The sequence below is a fragment of the Herpailurus yagouaroundi genome, unplaced genomic scaffold (genome assembly GCF_014898765.1).
Source record: "Herpailurus yagouaroundi ecotype Mexico unplaced genomic scaffold, PumYag 28, whole genome shotgun sequence".
Classification (NCBI taxonomy): Eukaryota; Metazoa; Chordata; class Mammalia; order Carnivora; family Felidae; genus Herpailurus; species Herpailurus yagouaroundi.
The window spans coordinates 85,303,058-85,328,579 of NW_024412376.1; the positions used below are offsets into that span (position 1 = coordinate 85,303,058).

Below are 25,522 nucleotides of genomic sequence, written 5' to 3' on the forward strand. Positions count from 1 at the left end.
GGGGATTTTCCAGGTTTCGTTCTACAGAGGTTTTCAGTAAAAGAAGTTGACTGTTAATTTGTCATCACGTTCTTTTTTTTTTTTTTTTTAATACTTATTTTGAGAGAAAGCATGAGCAGGAGAGGGGAGAGAGAGGGAGAAAGAGAATCTCAAGCAGGCTTTGCCCTGTCCTGTCAGCGCAGAGCCCCACGCATGGCTCGATCCCACGAACTGTGAGATCATGACCTGAGCTGAAATCAAGAGTCAGATGCTTAACTGACTGAGCCCCCCAGTGCCCCAATTTGTCATCATATTCTTAATCTTTCTGTCAGCATCAAAACTTAATAGTTGTGGGGATTTCATGTTGGAAATCAATTAAAAAAATGAGCATGTTGGGGAGCCTGGGTGGCGCAATCGGTTAAGCGTCCGACTTCAGCCAGGTCACGATCTCGCGGTCCGTGAGTTCGAGCCCCGCGTCGGGCCCTGGGCAGATGGCTCAGAGCCTGGAGCCTGTTTCCGATTCTGTGTCTCCCTCTCTCTCTGCCCCTCCCCCGTTCATGCTCTGTCTCTCTCTGTCCCCAAAATAAATAAAACATTGAAAAAAAAATAAAAAAAAAAAATGAGCATGAATTTCTTTCCTGTGAAAATCTTGTATTTGTGTCAATATTAAAAATTATTGAAATCTTTGTAAAACATTTGACTTCAGTTTTTCAAGGGAAGATTATTAATTAATTTATTTATTTTGAGTGAGACCAAGAACACGAGCAGGGAAGGGTCAGGGAGAGAGGGAGAATCCCAAGCAGGCTCCACGTGGTCAGTGTACAGAGTGAGACTGGGGGCTCAAACTCAGGAGCTGCGAGATCATGATGACCTGAGCCGAAATCAAGTCAGTCCTTCACTTAACCTCATGAGCCACTCAGGTGCCCTGGGAAGATTTTTTTTAATTTTTTTTATTTTTTTATTCTTCCAAGTTATATGGCTCAATGCAGTGCTCTGGCTTTCTGGCATTTTTAATGATTATGTATAATGGAAAAGAACACATTGTTTCATAATATACATCTGATAATAGTTATAATTTTAGTTATCATGAAATTATTTTTAGGACCTTTATTTGAAGGAAGGTAGAATCTTCTGGAAGGTGGAGTATGAATAAAACTGCCCTAGTATCCTATTGGAGAATTTAGCTCCATGAAAATATATATCCCTTTTATTTTATTTTGGTGTTTATTTTTGAAGTTTTGCTATTTTTTCTTTAGAATAAATATCTATATTCCTAAATTTACCTGTCATGCTCTCTATGATCTGTCCCCAGTTTTACCTTGTCACCCTTTTTGCTCATATTTTCTTCCTTAAGGACTGTCGCCACACAGCCTTATTTTTGTTCCCCAGCCTTCAGATGTGTTTCATTTTCTCAGCATTTTACTTTTAACCTCGTGACTTTTAAATTTTTTTTTTTTCAACGTTTTTTTATTTTATTTTTGGGACAGAGAGAGACAGAGCATGAACGGGGGAGGGGCAGAGAGAGAGAGGGAGACACAGAATTGGAAACAGGCTCCAGGCTCCGAGCCATCAGCCCAGAGCCCGACGCGGGGCTCGAACTCACGGACCGCGAGATCGTGACCTGGCTGAAGTCGGACGCTTAACTGACTGCGCCACCCAGGCGCCCCACCTCGTGACTTTTAAAGGGGCACTTTCTCTAATTTCAAAGATAAGATTAGATCATCTTTGTTTAGATCATCTTTGTTAGTATCACAACCCCTATACTTACTCACTTTTGGCACTCATCATAGTTTATTCTTAAAATAGAGTCACATGTTATTTGGAAAGTAGGTTGCAGAGTTAGTATATAAGGCAGAAATCATGTATGTAAATTACCCTCAATGCCATAAAGTAATAAGTATGATAAATGTAATTTGCAGTATCATACAATATTTATTATGTGTTATATGAAAAATATAATTGTAGCATTTTAGAGAGAATTAAAGTAGACCTATGTAGGCATTAATTTTATATAAATTATGCATGTGATATAGCTCTACCCTGTGTATGTGGGATTATTTGTTTATAAATAATCAAATACTATAAACACCCAGGAACTGTCCATACTTTGCTTATTATTGATTTATTAATAATTACAATGCCTGATAACATCCTGATAACACAATAGAATCTCAAATATTGTTTAAGTGATTAGCCAAGATTGTTGTGGAAATGAAGAGTATATTTTGTTGAAAGGAAAAGTGCATGCAATGTCCTGTTTCACTCTCTAGATATTTTTTATATATAAAGAATAATCTGAATTTGGTGTGTGTGAATAAAAATTAACAGCTCCTTTTTTCTTTTGCTTCTTCTAGGAGGGTATACAAAGAAAGGTTAGGACTTCCTCCAAAGATAGTGATTGGTTATCAGTCCCATGCAGACACAGCTACTAAGAGCGGCTCCACCACTAAAAATAGGTTTGTTGTTTAAGAAGACACCTTCTGAGTATTCTCATAGGAGACTGCGTCAAGCAATCGAGATTTGGGAGCTGAACCAAAGCCTCTTCCAAAGCAGAGTGGACTGCATTTAAATTTGATTTCCATCTAAATGTTGCTAAGATATAAGAGAAGTCTCATTCGCCTTTGTCTTGTACTTCTGTGTTCACTTTTTTTTTTTTTTTGGCTAGAGTGTCCATTATCCCAATCAAAGAATTACAGTACACATCATCCCCAGAATCCATGAATGTGTTCCTGGCCCACTCTGTAATAGCTTAGTAGAATTACCATTATAAACACATTTTACCCATCCACAATATTCAAAAAAGAACTTGCATTTCTATACCTTAAAGGAAAAAATTCTGTTTATGTTCCATTGTATGCAGGAGCATATTTTGCTGGTTTGAAAGAGTATGATGCATACAGTTTTCTAGCAATTTTCTTTTTCTTTTTACAGCATTGTCTTTGCTGTACTCTTGCTGATGGCTGCTAGATTTTAATTTATTTGTTTCCCTACTTGATAACATTAGTGATTCTGATTTCAGTTTTTCATTTGTTTTGCTTTTGTTTTTTTCCTCATGTAACATTGGTGAAGGATCCAGGAATATGACACAAAGGTGGAATAAACATTAATTTTGTGCATTCTTTGGTAATTTTTTTGTTTTTTTGTAACTGCAAAGCTTTGCTACAAATTTATGCATTTCATTCAAATCAGTGATCTATGTTTGTGTGATTTCCTAAACATAATTGTGGATTATAAAAAAAAAAATGTAACATCATAATTACATTCCTAATTAGAATTAGTATGTTTTTGTATCTTTATGCTGTATTTTAACACTTTGTATTACTTAGGTTGTTTTGCTTTGGTTAAAAAATGGCTCAAGTAGAAAAGCGGTCCCATTCATATTAAGACAGTGTACAAAACTGTAAATAAAATGTGTACAGTGAATTGTCTTTTAGACAACTAGATTTGTCCTTTTATTTCTCCATCTCTATAGAAGGAATTTGTATTTCTTATTGCCAGGCAGTCTCTATTGTGTCTTATAGTGTCTTCCACGTGAACAGCATAAGTTTGGAGCACTAGTTTATTATGTTTATTATAATTTTTAATAAATTGAATAGGTAGCATCATATATATGGAATTAAATTGATGTGACTATCTTTGTTTTTTTATAAAGGAAGGCATAGTCCTTCAGTCATAGGTAAATAATGTACTCTTAATGTATTAAAACACAAGAGAATTGTTATCTTGGTGCATTACCATTTGATTGGTAGGAATGGTAGTTGTAAAACTTGGTTGCTGAATTGAGATGTTCTTTTCTAAGTGTCAAAATGATAGCATAGGGAAAGAGTACAGGTGATGGGGGCATATACATTAAGAATTTTGTTAGTGTTGCTGTCTAAATAGAATGGAATAAACAGGTACGAAGACTTATATTTATATTGGTAAATTGGTGTAGTACGGTTTTATGTAAATTTGAAACGTGATCTACTCTTTGTAGGCATTTGAAAGCACATTTGAAAAATGTTGTATATAGTTGTGTATTTCAGATGCAGTAAAATGAAATGGCTATTGTAGACAAAAGAATAAGCTAAACTTCTAGATAGAATGAAAATGATTAGATGAGAGGAAAATTTGTGTTTAAATAGTCATTATGAATTAATCATTTAAGAACTGAAAAGTTTGACAAAACTCATATAAAGTAAACATAAAATTAATAGTATTGACTTCATTGAAGAATTTTAAAACTTCAGTTTAAAGGGTGCCACAGGCTACCATCTGAGTACTCTCAATACCACAGACACCTCTTGTTCAGTATTCTAGAAACACTGAATCTCTTGTGTTTATAATCTCACTAGACTATAGCTAATATCTGCTGCTTAAGCTTGGGTGCTTGGTTAAATGATTTATTGTCTGTGTTGATATGTGTAGTTGTGAGCACTTCAAGAGCTTGCTTATAAGTGATGGTGGTGTGTTGGCAATGGGTGGGATTGGAGTAGTATATCTATTAGAAATTAATGCTCTAGTTCCTTAATTCTAAGATGCAGTCCATTTGAAGAAGCATCAGCTTTCAGGAGTGGAGGAGGAATAATGCATTAAATGTACACATTTCTGAATTTTAAAAAACCTGGTTTATAACAAGCATTTGATTATCCTTATCATTACCATTTTAGAATCATAATCAGTTTTATTTTAAGTCTTTTCCCAGTGGGTGGGGAGGATGATAAATTACTGAGTCACTTTTGGCAGATGCCACCTAAGTATTACAGTGACTTGCAACTTTTCATAATTTCATTAGCGTCTTTTCTAAATATAAGATTAGACTATATGATTTTTCTAACTTTTTTCTCCCTGTCCAACAGGATATTATAAATAAATATATTTTCATAATAGAGAATTAAAATCTTTTAACAGAAGAATTGTAATTAATTGTAGGGTGTGACATATTTAACCAATTTAATTGTTAATCCAATTCTACAGAAGGATTTGAGACATACTGTATAAGAATTAAGTAATTACAATACTTATGTAATACTTACTTTGTGCCAGACAGTGTTCTAAGCACTTTACATGCACTTTAACCTGCACAGTAATTATTTGATGTAGGTGCTGTTATCCCTATTTTATAGATGAAACAGAAGCAGTGAGGACGTAAGTCACTGTACAGCTTGTAAATTGCAAAGTGTGGATTTCATTCCAGAGACCCTGTAAATCACATCATACTCTTAATAGTGTAGAGCCTATCTTAAAGTCTGTGGTAAATCACATCAGATTGTAGTCATTTTATAGGCCAGGCCTTTTACTTACATTTTATTTCCTTTGGTAATGAAAACGTAAAATAGACAGTCTCCCTAGGCTCACTCTGTTAGCAATCAACTAAATTAATCATCTGAAGGAGTTTTGAGAATGTGGAGAAAAAGATACAGGAGTTCACAGATACTGTTCAGTTGTATCAGTTAAGTGGATATTTTCATATACAACTTTTAAGTGTCTATATCCTGTTATCTTCTAAAATAAATGGTAAAATAAAGCAAAATTTTCAAGTTGATAGGAGTAAAGGTTCTTAAATACCATAGTTTGCATTTAAAAGGATAATTTTCTAAGGCAGTGTGATAATGCGATGTTTTACATTTTAAAATTAAAACAAGTTAACGACAAGTCTCTGTGCTACTTTTTATCTCTAATTGTTACGGAGTGTCTTCATTATTTAGGAGGGGGAAAAAACAACTGAGTTTTCTCACTCAAGAGTCAGATTCTAGACAAATGCAAGATTTTAGATCAGATTGACATTAAAAAACAAAACACTGGGTCATTGCAATCCAGTGTCTCTGTGCACCAGTTAGAAATTGAGAATGTATAGAAATTTCTACAGCAATTTGATATTGCTGTTGCATTAAAGTTTATCATTTTTCTAGTAATTTTTGAAAACGTGTTTTACAAAAATGTTTTTGACAGCAATTTAGGCGTTGAAACTGGTCCTTCACATATAATTTGAGAAACACTACTCTTAGGTGGTTTTCCTCAGGAGCCAAGGCCAGCTCATTTGCCCATCCTTCCCTAAAACAACTAGGTTTGTTATTCATCTCCTCACAACTATTGGACTTGGTGTCAAAATTTCATTTCTAAACTGTAGCATCTTTAAATAATACTGTGTGGTATCCTGCTTACTATGAATTCCAAAGTAGACATTAGGCAGCCTTCCTAGTTACCTTGGGTAGTTTATACTTCAGTGTTCCTGTTGCTATTCCATTGCTAGAAGCAAGAAATGAAATTGCAGGCATGCGATCACATGTGGTACTAGGTTTTTCTTTTTAATTGAGAGGAACCAATTTTCACATTTTAATCTTGTCCTGTTTCTTTTAATTCAGAGCTTGTAATTCCTCATAGTTTTGCACAGAGGTTCTGTTCCTACGTTTCCTATCCACCCCGCCCCCCCGCCCCCAAGATATGTATTGAGTCGTTACATTTGTTGTGTTCTAGGTGAGGGGCCTAACAATAGAAAACAGAATGAACTAGACTCTGCTTCAAACTTTTAAAAGCAGACATGTCTTAAAAATAAACAGATCTCTCCATAAGGTTCTACAGTTTTTGTTACTGAAATAGAACTCCTAGGGTCTCTGTTACTAGGGATTAGTAGTCTGGAGGTACATAGAAGGTGAGGTGGTTTAACCATGAGTGAACATCACACTAGGTAGGACTAAACCCTTGCAGGCAAAGAACAGCTTTTGCAAGACTTAATTTTTATATTACTGAAATCTATGCTTGTCCAAGAAAAATTTGGTTCTTTTTTGGTTATGTGATTTTACTTTTTAATAATTACAACTTTCATTTAACATACTGAGTATTGTGAAACATTTTAAATGTGATTGTGTCTACATTGGCATGGTTGTATAGATCCTCTAGCCACCTCCCCAAAATACCTAAAGTGTTTTTTTCCTTTCACGTTTGACCAAACAATGCATGCTTATTGTATTTTGACTACAGAAAGGTAGAAGGTGAAAATTTCCTTTCTTGTTCAAACCCACTCTTTTTTCTCTCTTTTCTCAAATTTCTAGTAAATGTCTAAATTTCTGTGCACACACCAGACACGTGTGTGCACATGTGTGTAACTTTTCTTTGGACACAGATCATTTTGGTAGCATTTTCTCATTTAAGAATTCTGGACATTTTTACCTTGAATTGCACATACAGAACATTGTTTTTATTCTTTGTCTAGTGATCCATTGTGTGAATGTATGCCTTATTGGAGGACTGCCTGCCTGCTTTCCTTCCTTGTAATTTTTGCCTTTATAGTCCCCACTGTAAATTGTCTTATCTTTGTATACTGTGTTTTTTTGCTGTGTGTAAAGAAAACAGTTTTCTGTTCTTTAGCTAAGTGGCACTTACTCTTCTTTCCCTCTTCCACACCAGACTGTTTGAAACCACATACATGAATTATCATCAGTTTTGTAATTGTGTCCTGTAGTGCTTCTTTGCAAGTTTTCAGTTTTGGTCCTCATGATATCTTTCTGATTCGTTTTTAATTGCATTACTTTCTTCTAATGAGCCAACATTGTTATAATTACAAGTAGTTTTTCCCAAAGACAAGCAATAAGCTAGTAATTCTATTTTAGACCTGTAAACGTTGAAAGAGCTTGAATCAAATACATTGATACTGGACCCTGTTTTATTTTTAAGCAGTGTAATGAATTTAACTCCATAATTTTTAAAATGAGAGCATTTCCCAAACACATCTATATATTTTTATAACCTTTTCCCCTTGGCATTTGGTTTTGTTTTTAAGCGCTTTTTTTTTTTCCGTTATATTTGTTTTCAATCTTTGACTCTGTTTTAAGTAAATGGTTTCCGTGAAATGCCTGTGTGTTTTGTTTTGGTACAGGATACACTATAAAATACATGAGGCATAAGATATTGTTCCAACTTGACCCTGCTCTGCGTTGTCTCATGTCAAGGCATTAAGTGTATTACACACACATTTGGGGCTTTTTCTGTGTTCTGGCACTGCCTTTCAGATAATGACTATGGTTAAATACTGCAGTGTCCTGTGCTTTTTCAAGCATAAGGAATTTGTAATTGAGCCAGAATGACCTTTAAGGGAATCATGAGTTTTCATTTCACATGCTTTTTCTTCTTTCAGGAAACCACTAATTATTGACCTCCTCCTCATGCTTTTTTTAAAGTGCTGCTCTTTATAAAGTTTCTGTCTATAAATATTAATGCGTTCCATTTCTTCTTAGGTTATCCATTCTGTCACTTTATTTGTGACAGTGACTTCAAGTATTTGTCCTTAGGTATAACCTTCCTCTTGTGCTTCAGATCTGTGTCTCCCTGCCTACTGGACCTCTCATGTTGGGGTCAGCAAACTACAACTCATAGGCTATATTTGGTCTGCATTCTGTTTTGTAAATAAAGTTTTATTAAAACATAGCCTCATCCATTTGTTGATGTATGTCTGTGGCTGTTTTTGTGCTACAATGGCGGAGTTGGCTAGTTGTGACAGACTGTGTAGCCTGCGAAGCCTAAGATATTTGCTGAATTGGAGATTTCTAATCTTAATTGAAAAAGATTTTTTTTTTTTTAAGTTTGATCCTTACCCTTACCCTAAATGTTTTGTGGTGATGATGTTACTGGCAGAAACCAAATATCTTATCCTCTTTCAACTTCCTTTTCACCTCTAGCAAACCTCTAGCTCCATCCCCACTTGATCAAAGCTTTATTATCAACACAATTAAATGTGATTTGCGTTGTTACTTTCTTTCACCTTCCACTCACACAATTTCTGAGTCTATGCTGTTTTCTCCTAATTGTCCCTTTGGCTTTTTATACTAAATGACATCCCAACTGACCTCCCTACTTTTTGTCCATGGCTTCAAACACTGTTTTATCTGCATATTAAGACTTACTGCTCTTTTGAAAGCAAAGTAACCGGAGTTTTCTCCAACTGGAAAATGCTGGAGCTTATGTACTCACTATCAAAGTGATAGTTGGTGTTTTTAATTGTAAAAATGATTGCAAAGTGGTTTTGAATTATCTAAGAAAGCTTGTACTCTGTGGGACTATCTTACTAATATACTTACTGTATTATCTAAAGCAGCACGTGTGTGCATTTGTTTGTTCCTTGTTTTATTACAGGAAGTAGAAGAATGAAGAAAGGAGGGAAATGGAAGAAAAAATTAAGCCAAAAGTAAAGTTAGCAATGTAAAATGCATTCATCCCATAAAGTCAATCTAGTGACCAAATAAAAGGGAGAAGCAAGTAACTCGGAGATGCTAATATGCTTGGGCAACTCCCATTTGTGGCCACAATTTGTGCTGTAAGTAATTTAACAGGCTATGCCAAAGGAAGACAGGAGCCAGTACATACTCCATAAAATGATTAAAGGAAAAAAACAGCTACCTGCTCCAGAAAAGCACACACATGCTTTGGAGTCTGACAGCTTGAGTTCAGATTCTAGTTCTGCCATCTATTAGATACCTAAAACTAGTCAAGTTTGTTGAGCTCTTGAAGTCCATTTTCTCATCTGTGATACAAGTGATCCCTGTATCAGAGGGCGGTTGTAAGACAGTTGTGTGGTCAGTGTATAGTGCAGTGCCTGGTTCATTGTGAATGTGGAAGGAATGAATAGTAACCTTCTTCCGTGGGTCTTCATAAAAGAATACCTGTAGTGTACATCATGTAGCGACTGACATACCGTAGTAATTATTTTATGGGATTTGTTTGTCAATGTAAGCTGATGAAGTGATGCAAATTGTAGTTCCATAAATGTAATTGGGTAGGGGCCTCAACCACATTTGAGAGCCAAGTTTATATAACCCAGCCCAAGACATAAGAGTCTCAGGGTGTAAAGTAATGGTTCTTAATGTAACGGTTTTTGATGGAGCAAAGTTATGTGTTACCATCCCAGAGTAGCTATACGTACATATCAAATCGTATGTAGTATTTGGGAGTCCTGTTGACCTGAAGCCACTCCATGGATTAACTAGCCTGAGTGTCCTTGTATCTCCAAATTAAGGGCTCTTGATTTAGGAAGATGGTATCGGGTGCATAAATCATTAAGTCAGTGGTTCTTAATTTTTTTTTTTTTTAAGTTTTATTTATTTGAGAGCGCAAGCAGGAAAGGGGCAGATGGGGAGAGCATCTCAAGCAGGCTCCTCACTGCCAGTGTAGACCCGATGTGGGGCTCCAACCCATGAAACTGTGAGATCATAATCTGAGTTGAAATTGAGTCTGACACTTAACTGACTGAGCCACCCAGGCACCCCAAGTCAGTGGTTCATAAGTCTGTCAGACATAGCACCCCATGTGTAAAAGAAAATGTATCCTTGTACATTCTTATCCTGAAGTGAAATTGCTGGGTAACATAACTTGCTTATCCCCTTTTAAAGAAAAATTAATAAATACCCTAACCAGAGAATAAAAGAAGTAATAATAGAATAATTAGGGAAATTAGAGGGAAGTAATTTTTAGAAAAAATATTTTAGCCCAAATGGAACTACATAATGAAGTCTGATAATTGAACTTCCACCTAGTATCAGTGGGAATGTAACAATTCTAAATGTAAGCTATTAAGTTACTCTGAAATGAACAATGCTTAGGACAGTTCTGGACTAAAACTATATTTTTTCAATTTACATGTAGTTTTGGAAAATTCAGAGTATATTAAAATTGTGCAAAAATTGGTTAAATGTCAATGTCTGCCAGGATATTTGAATGTTGTTTGGGATACTAGCTCTTTGGTTTGTAGATCTGCTCTGTGTATTGCTTATCTGTAAAGCCAGCATTACTCTACCTGTAATTGCTATAACCAAAGTATCCCATAAACTTCCACTAGGATGCTAGTGCTCAGTGGTAATGTGCCCATTGATAGCTAGTCCTTTAGATTGTTTGCATTGTACACATGAATTGGCAGGTCATTCTGATTCATTATACCTGGAGTCAGACCTATGATTCTGCATTTCTAAGAAATCCCCACGTGATTCAGACGATTATTGCGATCCATGGGCCACACTTTAAGGCATAATGCTCTATATCTGTATTGTCCAAAAGGGTAGCTTGGACATTTCTATTATTGCAGAAAGTTCTGTTAGGGAGTTGTGGTGAATACTGTTTCTCAAGTCATCTTTTAATAGGTTTTAAATACCAATGAGTTTTACTTCTAGACATTTATCTGAAGAACTAGTTAATGTGTGTGATCATATGCTTTAGGAGCCGTGTTTGGAATAAGATTGTCATTCTTTTTGTGAAAGTTGAACTTGGTAAAGACATGTACCACAATGGAATGTCCCCAAATCTGCAGAGATGGATCTAGATTCTACGGAAAGCATGAAACAGCATTTTCCAAAATGTTTCTTACTACAATCTACAATCAGAAATACATTTTATATTGTGACTCAGTTTGTGTGTATTTGTATATCCCAAAACAAAAGTTTCACTAAGCTGTACTCAACTTTACCATAGGGATCCATTCTGAGATTTTTCTGTGCTAGTCTGTTTCTTTTTTTATGCTGGTCTCGATCTTCATCTAGTTAGGCAAAATCTGCAGTTTGAAAAAATACCATAGGAAATATCCCTGGTAATGTGAGCCTATTAAAATCATAAAGCAGTTTATACCATTTGGCCATATCAGCCATGAAAAAGTATCTGTAAAGGCTTCATTGTTTGTTTACACTTGGTTAGTTTAACTTTTTTTTTTTTTTTTTTTTAAATTTCGTGTAAGTAATCTCTACACCCTGTGTGGGGCTTGACTTCACAACCCTGAGATCAAGAGTCTTGTCGGCTGAGCCAGCCAGGCGCCACTAGTTTAACATTTTTTTTTTTTTAATTGAAGTAAAGTTGGTATATAACAATTTGAAGTCTATGACATAATTTGATATTTGTATACACTACAAAGTGATCAGTCAGCAGAATTCAGTCTAGTTACCATCTGTCACCATACAGTTGGCTCCCTTCACTTATTTTGCCCACCCCCCAATCCTCTTCATTTCTGATAACTATCAATCTGTTCTCTGTACCTATGAGTTTTGTTTGTTCATTTGTTTCACATTCTACATATAAACAAACTCATACATTATTTGTTTTTCTCTGTCTGGCTTATTTCACTTAGCATAATATGTTTAAGGCTCATCCATGCCACAAATGGCAAGATGACATTTTTTTTTTATGCCTGAGTAGTATTCCATTGTGTATATATACACCACATCTTGATTCATTCATGCATTGATGGACACTTAGGTTGTTTTCATATCTTGAAATATCTTGACTATTGTAAATAATGCTGCAATGAACATAATGGGGTACATGTGTCTTTTTGAATTAATATTTTTTATTTCTTTGGATAAATATACCCAGAAATGGAATAGGTGGATCATATGGTACTTCTGTTTTTAATTTATTGAGGAACCTGCATACTGTTTCCCATAGTGGCTGTGCCAATTTATATTCCCACCAACAGCACATGAGGGATCTTTTCTCTACATCCTCACCAATACTTGTTATTTCTTGTCCTTTTGATACTAGCCATTCTGGCTGATGTGAGGTGACATCTCATTCTGGTTTTGATTTACATTTCCCTGATAATTAATGATGTTGAACATCTTTTCGTGTGTCTGTTGGCTATCTATATGTCTTCCTTGGAAAAATGTCTGTTTAGGTTCTCTGCCCATTTTTTACTGGGATTTTTTTTTCCTATTGAGTTGTTTGATTTTTAAAAATTTTATTTTAATGTTTGTTTATTTTTGAGAGAGAAGGAACATGAGTGGGATAGGGGCAGAGAGAGAGGGAGACACAGAATCTGAAGCAGGCTCCAGGCTCTCAGCTGTCAGCACAGATCCCAACTTGGGGCCTGAACTCATGAACCGTGAGATCATGACCTGAGCCGAAGTTGGACACTTAACCAACTGAAGGCACCCAGGCGCCCCAGTTTGAGTTCTTTTAATTAGACTTTAACATAAATACAAAATATATTCCTAGGTAACTAAATGAGTGGGCACTCAAAAGTCTTAATCAGTTAAATAGTTACCACATTGTAAGAAGTGATAGTGCTGGTTTTAGATAGGTATTCTGTAGATTTTTGGGGGGGGGGGGGGGGAGGAGGTGGGGAAAGCAATAATTACATTGCAAACTACTTGCCTATTTAAGGTCACAGTTACAGTAAACCCATGTGATCTGCATTAACATGAATACTTATCTTTGTATAGCAAAAGAGCCTATATTCATCTTATCCAAGTATGGTATTAATATATGAAGTTAAAAAAAAGTATAGGAAATATACATATTAATTGTTTCTCCCATTGGAATTCTGATCTATTAAAGATGTTTCTTACTACTCAGTTTCCCACAAGTATTAATGAGCAGGCTTAGTATTTAGCCATTCAACAAATATTGAGTACCTATTATATACTAGCCATTGCTAAGTGTTGAATAGACAGTGGAGAATAAGTGAGACATAGTAACCCTTGATGAATATAGTCTGTAAGTTTATATAATGTAAATGAAAATACATTTATTCAATGGTTACTGTATGCCAAGGTAGTTTATACTAACAACAAAGCAGAACAAAAATCTCTTAGCTAATCTTGTTTTAGATTTGTAGATGTGTTCATTTTCCCTTTGTGTTTGTAACAGTTTTTGCCTTACACAGTTCAGTGCAGTTATTTGATGTTAACAGATGACATTTTGTTGTTAGTTGTATGCTTTATCATACAAACAAATGGCTAATATTTCTCCATTGCAGTAGATAGCACTGAACCCTAAACCCCTCCTCTAACTCCCTGAAGTCCATGTGGTTTTACTGTAGGTTAGAATCTTAAATAGGTAGTTTTATTCCTGGGCAATAATTAGTTATCTATGTGTGAACTCCAGAAAATATTTTTTTAACTTTTAATTTTGGTATAGTTTCAAAGTTACAGAAAAATTGGAACAATACAAAGAATTTCTATATACCCTTCACCCAGATTTATCAAATGTTAGCATTTTATAACATTTACTTTATTCTAAATTTTTTTCTGGACCATTTGAGAATAAGCTGATAACCTCTTTTTCCCTAGATACTTCAGTATGTTTCTTAAAATATATGCTGCATATTTTCTAGAAGCCAAGACATTCTCTTACATAAGCATAATACAGTGATCAAAATCAGGAAATTAGCATTAATACAGTGGTAAAATTTATAGATTTTATTCGATTATCATCTGTCCCAATAATTTCCTTGATAACAAATCAAAAGTTCCATTTCTGTGTTGCATTCAGTTGTGCTATCCCTTTAGTCTCCTTTAATCTGCAACAGGTCCTCAGCCCTTTGGTTTAATGACATTAACATTTTTGAAGAGAACATGGCAGCTACTTTGTAGTATATTTCTCAGTTTTGGTTTGAATATGTTTCCTCATGATTAGAATCAGGCTATGAACTTTTGGCAAATATATAACCTAAGTTATGTGGTTTTCTCAGGGCATCCTGCGAGGAACACATGATGACAATTTGTTCCATTACTGATGTTAATTTTGATCACTTGATTAAGATGATATCTATGGTTTTGTCCACTGTAAACTTACTGATTTTCTCTTTGTAGTTAATAATAGTATCTTGTAGGGGAACTTCCTGTTTCTCCACAAATTTTGCCCGCAAAATTTTAGTACTCAGTGATGTTGTTGCCTTCAGTTAGGACTGACAAATGGTGATTTTTCTACTTCCATCAGTCTTCTGTATTTATTACTTGGCTTCCCATTGTTAGAGCTTTCCCTTATTATTTAAGTGCAGACTCATGGTTTCTATTCAATTGATAATAATCTTTTACCATCATTAGTTTGGTGTTCATATTGTCCCAAATTTGGCCAGTGGGTGCTCCTCCAACCCAGCTCCTTGTCATTTTGACACATTCATATTATTCTTTGAGTGGAATTTACTTTTGGGTACAAAGAATGTCCCAGGTTTATCTTGATTCATCTCGTACCTCCTCTGCTTCAGTTCTGAAATTGGTGATTTCTCCATGGAGCCCTGATCCCTTTAATGGAGAATGTCATTTATAGCCAAGATCTAGCAGTTGGTATACTCATTGCTACCAAGGTGTCATTGCTTAAAAGTTCTCACGGTTGACAGAGCTAGGAAATAGAAGTATGTATGTGTTTATACACATATCTTTCTATCTTTTTTTTTGCATTTTATTTTATTTTTTTATTTTATTTATTTTTTTAGTATGTGAAATTTATTGTCAAATTGGTTTCCATACAACCCCCAGTGCTCATACCAAAAGATGCCCTCCTCAATGCCCATCACCTACCCTTCCCTCCCTCCCACCCCCCCATCAACCCTCAGTTCTCAGTTTTCAAGAGTCTCTTATGCTTTGGCTCTCTCCCACTCTAACCTCATTTTTTTTTCCTTCCCCTCCCCCATGGGTTTCTGTCAAGTTTCTCAGGATCCACATAAGAGTGAAAACATATGGTATCTGTCTTTCTCTGTATGGCTTATTTCACTTAGCATCACACTCTCCAGTTCCATCCACGTTGCTACAAAGGGCCATATTTCATTCTTTCTCATTGCCATGTAGTATTCCATTGTGTATATAAACCACAATTTCTTTATCCATTCATCAGTTGATGGGCATTTAGGCTTTTTCCACAATTTGGCTATTGTTGAGAGTGCTGCTATAAACATTGGGGTACAAGTGCCCCTATGCATCAGTACTCCTGTATCCCTTGGGTAAATTCCTAGCAGTGCTATTGCTGGGCCATAGGGTAGGTCTATTTTTAATTTTTTGAGGAACCTCCACACTGTTTTCCAGAACGGCTGCACCAGTTTGCATTCCCAACAACAGTGCAAGAGGGTTCCCGTTTCTCCACATCCTCTCCAGCATCTATAGTCTCCTGCTTTGTTCATTTTGGCCACTCTGACTGGCGTGAGGTGATATCTGAGTGTGGTTTTGATTTGTATTTCCCTGGTGAGGAGCGACGTTGAGCATCTTTTCATGTGCCTGTTGGCCATCCGGATGTCTTCTTTAGAGAAGTGTCTATTCATGTTTTCTGCCCATTTCTTCACTGGATTGTTTTTCGGGTGTGGAGTTTGGTGAGCTCTTTATAGATTTTGGAGACTAGCCCTTTGTCCGATATGTCATTTGCAAATATCTTTTCCCATGCCATTGGTTGCCTTTTAGTTTTGTCGGTTGTTTCCTTTGCTGTGCAGAAGCTTTTTATCTTCATAAGGTCCCAATAGTTCATTTTTGCTTTTAATTCCCTTGCCTTTGGGGATGTATACACATATCTTTCTATAATCTTTTGTAAAATCCCTGAGTTTATCCAATACCTCTAATTCCAACCCAATATAACACAGGAGTTTTTGTGTCCTCTCTTTTCATACATGTAGCTTTGTCTGTGTACAGTGAGAAAGCAGTTTATCATCCCCAATATATTTACTTACTTGTTCAATCCTAGAATAGAAAATAGTTGCATAATTGCTAGCCTTTGTCTTTACAAGAAAGAACTCTAATAATTCAAGATATGTTTAGAGTTCATTTGATCTTTAAAATTTTTTTTTCAACGTTTTTTTTTTATTTATTTTTGGGACAGAGAGAGACAGAGCATGAACGGGGGAGGGGCAGAGAGAGAGGGAGACACAGAATCGGAAACAGGCTCCAGGCTCCGAGCCATCGGCCCAGAGCCTGATGCGGGGCTCGAACTCACGGACCGCGAGATTGTGACCTGGCTGAAGTCGGACGCTTAACCGACTGCGCCACCCAGGCGCCCCAGATCTTTAGATGTAGGACATTTAGTTCAAATACTGTATTCCAACTTCAGTTCTCCCTCCTACCCACCTTTCCTTCGTTGTGGCCATGTTATTATTTGAAATGTCACTTTGTTCTTTGGTTTCTGTTGTATTCCATTTTAGGTTCCCCTGCCCCATCATTTCTGGTTTCTCTCCTTTCTTACCCTTTCTTTTTCCTTTCCTTTTTTTTCTCTTTCCCTCCCCTCCTTTTCTTCCCTTCCCTTTCTTTTTCTTTCCCTCCTTATTTTCTTCCTCCTCTCTCCCCTTTACCTTCTTCCCTTTTGTCTTTCCTGAATGTGTAACCCATAAATGTGATTCCAAAAGGCAGGATGAGTTATGAAGCTATACTCAGAAAAATGACCTCTTCCTCTCCCCCATAATTTATTTTGTTCTTTCTACCCCAGTCCACCTCGCCTCCTGTAGGTAACCGAATTCATTAATCTCTGGGTTATCTGTCCTTTATTTCTCTTTGCACAAAGGAGTAGATCCATGTATATTTTACTTCCTCTTATTTCTTACGCAAAGGGTAAGATACTACAGATATCTTTTGTACTTTGCTTATTTCACCTGACAGTGTATCCTGGAAATTATTTCACATCTATTCATAGAGATCTTATTTAAGCTACATTGTCTGTCTCATAGTTTATTTAACCACGCTCCTATGTATGACTATGTGTTCCAAAATATGCAGTTACAAACCATGCTGCAGTGGATAATCTTGTGCAGTTAAATTTTCATGTATCTCCAGGTTAAACTCCTTGAAACAGGATTGTTTAGTTAAAAGATAAATATGTAGTTTCTGTTAGTCTCTTGAAGTTGCATCAGTGTGCATTGCCACCTGCAGTATGAGACTGCCTTTTTCCCATGACTTCAACCAGCAGTATGTTGTTCATAATTTTACGTTTGCCAGTGGAACATGGAGAAATTGTATTTTGGTAGAGTTTTAATATTCTCTTGTTTTGGGTGATGTTGAATATATTTTGAAGGCTGAGTGTGTATGTGTTTAAAAATTGTCTTTGCCTTTTACTCATAATTATTCTGGTGTTTTTAACAGCTCCTCAGGTAGTCACCAGGTAATCAGATGTATAGCCAAGATTGAAAATTGCTGCTCTGTTCTTAAAAAACTTCTCCACGTTGGCCAAGTTTATACTCCTTTCTCAAGATGGTGTGTGTGTGTGTGTGTGTGTGTGTGTGTGTGTGTGTGCATACCCTAGAATAAATAAGGGTAGTGTGAGAACTGGTGGTTTTGGGTTGTTGGTTCCAGCTGTTCCTGAAGCGCATATATTTCCCTATTCTATTTCTGTTGAGTAATTTCTGCATTCAGTGTGCAAATAAATACCCCCTGCCTTTTCTTAAGTTAATTATATTTCAGTTGTTATCAGAATTGCCTGGAGAAAACCATTTTTTTGTCCTTCCACAATAATTTTTCATATTCTCTGGAGGAGTACTCCTTTTTCGTCAGTTCTGTTGTTATTTCATTTTATTACCGATCATATCTTTGATGTGTCCATTTAGGAAAGTTATTTCAGGGCACCTGGGTGGCTCAGTTGGTTAAGTGTCTCACTTCAGCTCAGGTCACGGTCTCATGGTCAGTGAGTTCAAGCCCCACATCAGGCTCTCTGCTGTCAGCACGGAGCCTGCTTTGGATCCTCTGTCCCCTTCTCTGCTTGCTTTGTCTCTCAAAGTAAATAAACTTTAAAAAGTTTAAAAAGTTACTTAGTGAATTGCAATTGAAGTGTACTTTTTTTTTATCTTTTTAAGCTTTTAAAAAATATTCTTTAAATGTTTGTATTTATTTTTGAAAGAGAGAGAGAGAGAGAGTGTGTGAGCAGGCGAGGCAGAGAGAGAGAGAGAGAGACACAGAACCCTAAGTAGGCTCCAGGCTTTGAGCTGTCAGCACAGACTTTACTGGCATTTCTCACATTTTCTGTTGCTTGGCCTTTTTGATACCATCTAAGCTTTCCACTCCCCTTTGTCTGTGACAACCTGCACTTTAGTTCTTGTGCTGGTTATAAAGAAGGCCATGCGTTTTAGGATGAAAGTATATTTTTGCTGGTGCTCTCTGAAACCTGCCACCACTGGGCTGTCTCTGTTTACTTCTATGTAATGTCAGGTGCTTTTGGCAGTAGTTATCTATGTTTTGGTGTCTGAGGATTATACTTTTCCTATGTTTCATTGGGAAAGGTCACAGGGTTTCCCTCCTCCCTGTATTCTGGTTTTTGTACAGTTTCCAAGAGGAAAAGGAAAAGATGCTGATTTCTAGCTCTTTTGCATTAGAAGTCCTTATTTCTTTCCATTGTTACTTCATTATGATTATGGGAAGGAAGGGAGGTAAATGGATCCGGAGCCTATTATTTTTCCATTAGAAACCAGATTTTGGTCATTTTTAACCCTTTCTGAGATTATCTGTCATTATTTTTATTTTTTAAGTAATTTCTACACCCAATGTGGGGCTCAAACTTGCAATCCAAGATCAAGAGTCATATGCTGTGCTGACTGAGCCAGCCAGGCTCCCCTCATCTGTCTTTAATACAGATGATTAATTTATTCTTATAATTAATGTGTTTGATGATAGTCATCTTTTTCATTTTTTAAAAATGCTTGATTGCTGTTTCTTTTTTCAGTGCTTTGGTTTAAACTATTTTCTTTGCTTTTATCTTCCTAAAATGTATTTTATTTTTGATTCTTGTGGTTGGTATTTTAAGTTTTCAAAGGATTCTTTAACTTGTGTTCTTTGTTAGTATTAATGATTCTATGACATGTAATATTTTTAGCCCCTTTTGTTTAAGAAAATGCTTCAATTCTTACAATTCTGAGTCTTTTTGTATTGTGTTTTATGACAACATTTACAGCATGAAAAGTTATCTCTGTTTTATCTTATTTACTACCTGACCCTGAAGTCATGATTTTTTAGAATAATGAAATCTGCTTAATTATTTTGATATCTAAATGATATTTGCTCATCAAAAATTCAAATAATTTTTTATGAAAGTCTGAGGACTACTGTTAATATTTTGGTGGTCAAATTTTCATGCATTCATAATACCCAGATACACGCAGGGCTAGTTAAGATGTTGAGTTACAATTGACCCAAATATTTGACTGAAAGCAATACCAACAATAGAGATTTGTTAATTAAATGTATAACATAAAATAAGACTACAGGTTGATAGCAGCTTAGCAAAGTTAGGGGCTTTGGATTGGCTTCTCTTGATTTTCTTGGCCTTCCTCTCTTAATCACAAGATGGCTCTCACAATTCCAGCCATAACATACTCAGATAACTGTTCAAAACCAGGAAGCAAGGAAATAAACTGCTTCTCCTTGTGTCTTTTTAAAGAAAAAAATAAATCTTTCCTAGGAGATGGTAGCAAATGTTTACTATCCTTTGGTCAGGTTACATGGTTGCACCTCAGCTGCAAGGGAGGCTGGGAAAGAGTGCCTCAGGCATTTTCTGCTTCTATATTGACAGTTTAGACTTTGATAGCAAGAAAGGATGGTAGGGAATGGCTACGTTTGTCGCACGTGAAATTGTACACAATGGGGCCATATATTGTGTTTATTTTGGTGTGGATTTTTTCAAAAGAGAATTCTTTCTTACCACACCCAAGCCCCATATAGCCATTATTAAAAATCTGTTTGCTCACATTTCACTATGCTTTTACATGCACGTAAGTACAGAGTGGAGGTTTAGTCACTGGTTTATAAAATGGGCTCGTGTTCTATACATTTATCTGACTCTTCTTTTTCTTGCCTACTATATGGTACAAATTCTCCTAAGTCAATAGGCAGAGATCTAATTTCAGTTATTTTAGAGGCTGCATGACCTGTGCTGTGTATCTACCACATTTTATTCACCCATATCCTGCTTGGTGAACATTCATTCATGTTGCTAGTTTTTTCCCTCTACAACTATTGTCATTATGGATATCTTTCCTATGCTTGTTTCTGCAGATTTTGGAGCTAGCTTATTTGGATTATGAGGATGGTAACCCATTGCTGGGTTAGAGGGAATGTTGTCATACACAGGCATAATTTTACATAAATTCAAAAATGCTGTTACAAATTCACATATCCCCCACAAGTGTAGAAGACTTTCATTTTATTAGTACTCTTACTAGTGGTAGGTGTTTGCTCATTGTACGTTTGTTCAGTCAGCAAACATTTATTATCTTGGCCATGTGTCTGGCATTATTCCAGGCATGAGGGTGAAAAAGTTCCTGCCCTCATGGAGTTTACAGTCTATTGAGGAAGACAGGTAATAAACAAGTAATGAATGCAATCTAATAAAATAAATATTGTACACATATAATATACAATAAAGCAATCAGTTACTCTAGGCAACTGAAAAGTGCTGTAAAGGGAAATAAAGTAGGATAGGTATTATGGGAAGGGGATTCTCTATTAGGGAGATCAGAACAAATTTCTGGGCAGTTGGTTTTTGGGCAAAGACTTGATTTAAGTGAAGGAGCAAGGAGGAAATATTTCAGGCAGAAGGGACACTGTTTTTTATTTGAGGATCACTAGCTGGACGGCGTAGCTGGGTGGAGTGATAGGGGAAGAGTAGAAAGAAATGAAGTCAGAAGCGGTGGTCTAGGGCTAGATTACAACAGACCTTGTCAGCCATAGTAAGAATTTTGGTAAGGTGCTGAGGCTCTTAATTCTTGATAATCTGATGGGTGCAAAGTGATATGTCCTTGGTACTTCATTTTTCTCTGTGTAGTAATGTGAAAATATTTTATATGTGTATTTGGATTTACTCTCCTGCTTATTAATATTCACTCTTCTGTATATGTATATCCTTAGTCCATGTTTCTGTCCAGTTACTTTTGCTGTTGTTTTCTAAGAGTTACTGGTTTCACATTATAAATACTTTCATAAGGATATTATTTAATGACTTGAGTTGTTTTCTTATCCACAAATTAAAATTTTTTGACGTCAGACCTATCTATGTATGTTGTTAGTACTTATAAATTTATGACCATTTTATCTGCATGAATTGCTACTTTCTATATAATGCTTCTCTTTATTCTGCTCTAGGCTTTTAATATTATATTGCTGATATTATATGGCTGATATTAGCAAAGAGAAAAGTTTTGCCACTTACCATCCTGTGGCTTTGGGCAAGGTTTTTAATCTCTCTGTACTTTTATTACTCATCCATAAACTAGGGATTATAAGAGCATCTACCTTTGGGGGAATGGGATGGGGAAGGGAAATGATTGCTTTTCCCTTTTTTTCCCTTTCAGCCTAGAAGGCTATATGATTTTATCTTTGAAAAAGAGAGTTTTATAAAACTAATGAGGTGTGTATATTTTCTCAATTCTAACTGGGCTCCTAACCTCTTTAATCTGCAGACTTCAGTTTTATTAATTAGTTTAATTATTACTTTTCCTTCATCTGTATTTTGTTAACTTGGCACTCCTGTGATTTTTTTTATGAGAGATGCCCTTGGATCTGTCCAGGTCAGTTATCATCGTTTCTCGCAAGTCATACTCTTTTGCATGCCTGCTGACTGTTTTGAGATAGGCCTCCTTACTTTTAATTTATCAAAGTCTAAACAGCAAATGTCCTGTTTTGATTTATCTGCTTAATTTAAGAATTTTCAGTCCATGCTTTGTGATTTGTAATTAGATTTCCTTAAACATTTTGATTTTGTGCATTTTAAGGTGGCTTTGTCTTTCAGTAGCTCTGTTTCAGGAGGTGGTCTCAGTTCTGGGGGTATTGGGTGTTCTTCCTCATTCTGGCTATTAAGTTGGGGGCTGTGTTATTTGTCTTTGCCTCCACAGGGCTCCCTCCACCCTTGCTCAGGGCTCAAGTGCTACTACTGATATACATACCTCCAGTGTATGCCTCTAGTTCTGAGAGGCACTGGCATTTTCTGTCTTGCAGCCTGCTGGTACTCCTGCCAGAAGGTTGTTTATCCCCTGCTGAGAACGATCTGCTCCCTTGACTCCTCAGATTTGGAAGCAGGAAAGATTCAGTCAGTTTATCAGTTCCCCACTTATCCCCAAGGGCCAGAGATGTGAGAAGGAATAAGTCATGAGATCTAGTATGATCAGATATCAGTGATTTTCAACCCTCATCCCAGGACTCCTTCTCTTTCTATAGGATCCAATCATTTCATCTGGCCTGGAAGCGAAAGTCCTGAGCTCACTCTCTGAAGAGATCTAAGCACACTTGAAGTTTCGCTCATAAATGCTGTCTGCCCAGTTGGGGATGAAAGTGGTATTTGGGCTGGAGTTGAGAAAGCCGAGCAGTAGGAATGCATTCTCATTGCCATCTTCCCAGAAATCTTCCAATGTTGAGCTTTTAATTTGGGGTCGTTTGGCAGACATCTTTATGTAACTTGTACAAGAAGGATTTGTGGATGGTGTATTTTCTCAGACTTTGTCAATCTGAAAATGATCTTCTTGTTTCTTTTTACATTTAAAGGTATATATGGTTTATCATTTTAGGGAGGCAGGATTTTCTCTTTGAAAACTTTATAGATATTGCATAATTATTCTTGACATTTAAAATTGCAGTCAGGCCCACCTGCAATGTTCACAGGGCCCCAGGCAAGAGTTCAAATGGAGATCCACATACAATGTATCTAAATATTTAAAATGTTTGAATCAAGCTAACAAACTTAAATATATACCATTCTCTCACCTTGGCAAATTAACTTTCATTACAATGAAGTTGAAAAAGATATGTAACATTATGGTTTTTCTCTGATGAAAGACAAAATATGAATTTAATTATTGAATGTTTCTGGGATTTCAGCAGCAGTGTTTGGGTGAATGACATAGACCTATGTTTTTGATTAATGCTTCTGTTTCTTTTGTTCAGTCTTCTTCAGGAGCACTGTTTATTTTGATTCTATTTTTTATATTTTGGCTATTCTTCTGTTGTTTTTATCTCTTCTTGTCTTTTTCGCATCTTTATTCTGAAGAGCTCATTAGTCTTGGCTTCGTTTTAGCAAAATCATTACGTTCTTATAAGAAGAATTTTCTTATAATTTCTGTTGGCAGTAATATAAAGTTTAAAAATATATTCCAAGTGTGTAATATTTAAATATATTTCATCAAAAATGAAAATTAAAGGAGCTCCTGGGTGACTCAGTCTAAGTGTCCGCCTTTGGCTCAGGTCGTGATCTTGCTGTTCATGAGTTCGAGCCCCACGTTGGGCTCTGTGCTGAAAGCTCAGAGCCTGGAGCCTGCTTCGGATTCTGTGTCTCCCTCTCTCTCTGCCCCTCCCTGACTCGTGCTGTCTCTGTCTCTCAAAAAGAAATTTTTTAAATGAAAATTAAAATAAATGCTAGAAATTATTTTTATGTTTTCAAAAAGTTATCTTAAAATATTCATTTATTCCTTAATTTATTAAAACTAAAAGGTAAAATACAAATATAGTATCTCAATTTTAAATAAAAATTAAATTAAAAACTTAATTTTTTGGAAATTTAATGAAATGTTATTAAATGGTTTATATAAATAAAACTCTTTGCAATTCTAATGGTCAATGTCCATCTTGTTGCCAATGTAAAGGGAGTCAGTAACACGCTTCACACGTTATCTCTGTAACTATTTATACACAAATGTAAGAGTAATAATGAATTGCTTAATATTCTGAAGTGGTGTACTTTGTGTACCTGATGTGAATACATTTCTATTTGTGTCATTGTAACTTTTTACAATCTAGTTTCATTTAGTCTCTTTTCACCTAGAAGCAGCTTCTCCCCCTGGATGTTCATTGACTATTAGAAGAAATCGGATCTTGTAGGATGGCCCACAATCTAGGTTTGTCTGATCGTTTAATGTGTTCTTCTGTCTTCGATATTCCCATTAATTGGAAGTTTAGCCTAACGGTTTGGCTAGAATGATGTTAAACCTTTTTGGCGAGAGTGCTTCATGGTTAATGCTCTGTATTTCATACTGGATCCCATCAGCGAGCACATAATGTCAGGTTTGATCACTTGGCTAGGATAGTAATGCCCAGGCTCTTGGTTGTACAATATGTTTCTCCTTTGCACTAAAAACGTTATCTGTGGGTGATACTTTGGTTCTGCGCCAATATCATCATCTTCAACAAGCTTTTACCCAATGGCTTTAACATCCTTGTCTGAATTAATTATTTCATTAAGATTTGCAGAAAAGTTTTCCAATTAAATAATTCCTTCTACATTTATTATCTGACTTTTTTTTAAAAATTTTTTTTCAACATTTATTTATTTTTGGGACAGAGAGAGACAGAGCATGAACGAGGGAGGGGCAGAGAGAGAGGGAGACACAGAATTGGAAACAGGCTCCAGGCTCTGAGCCATCAGCCCAGAGCCTGACGCGGGGCTCGAACTCACGGACCGCGAGATGGTGACCTGGCTGAAGTCGGACGCTCAACCGACTGCGCCACCCAGGCGCCCCATGACATTTTTCTATAAGGAAGAAATTTCTCTCATCAACAGGAGTTAAGTTCCAGTTCTTCCCCAAAGTCAGGATAAATGTTTAATTCTTTCCTTTCCAAACTAAAGAATAACCATTATAGAAGGTTATATTATATTTAGATATATATATATTCTATATATATATATATATATATATATATATATATTCTATATTATATATAGAAGAACCATAGCCTATAAGGGATGAAGAGGGCATGGGGAGAGAAGGATGGAACCATGACTTTTATATGACTTTGATTTTCTTTTGCCAATGAGTTTTACCAATTGAAAGAAAAATTTAGATGGAGTGTAAAATGTAAACTCCAATTTAACTCCAATAATTAGAAAGCCTATTTAAAAAAAAATTTTAATGTTTATTTATTTTTGAGAGAGC

General features: G+C 35.9%; 1 protein-coding gene and 1 long non-coding RNA gene across 4 annotated transcripts in view; one reads left to right on the forward strand and one right to left on the reverse strand.

The window, feature by feature from the left end:
• Positions 1-8,382, forward strand: part of EIF4E (eukaryotic translation initiation factor 4E) — a 51,017-nt gene extending 42,635 nt beyond the window's left edge. For all 3 annotated transcript variants that reach the window (XM_040477860.1, XM_040477852.1, XM_040477844.1), the window contains one exon: positions 2,334-8,382. In XM_040477860.1, the coding sequence (XP_040333794.1) occupies positions 2,334-2,448 (115 nt within the window). In that variant the 3' untranslated portion in view covers positions 2,449-8,382. The remainder of the gene's footprint in view (positions 1-2,333) is intronic.
• LOC121032124 (uncharacterized) lies at positions 1,361-1,836 on the reverse strand. Its single transcript, XR_005791086.1, has 2 exons — positions 1,649-1,836; positions 1,361-1,409 (listed from the first exon to the last, which is right to left on the reverse strand). It is a non-coding gene; the product is annotated as an uncharacterized LOC121032124 (long non-coding RNA).
• Positions 8,383-25,522: the final 17,140 nt, after the last annotated feature.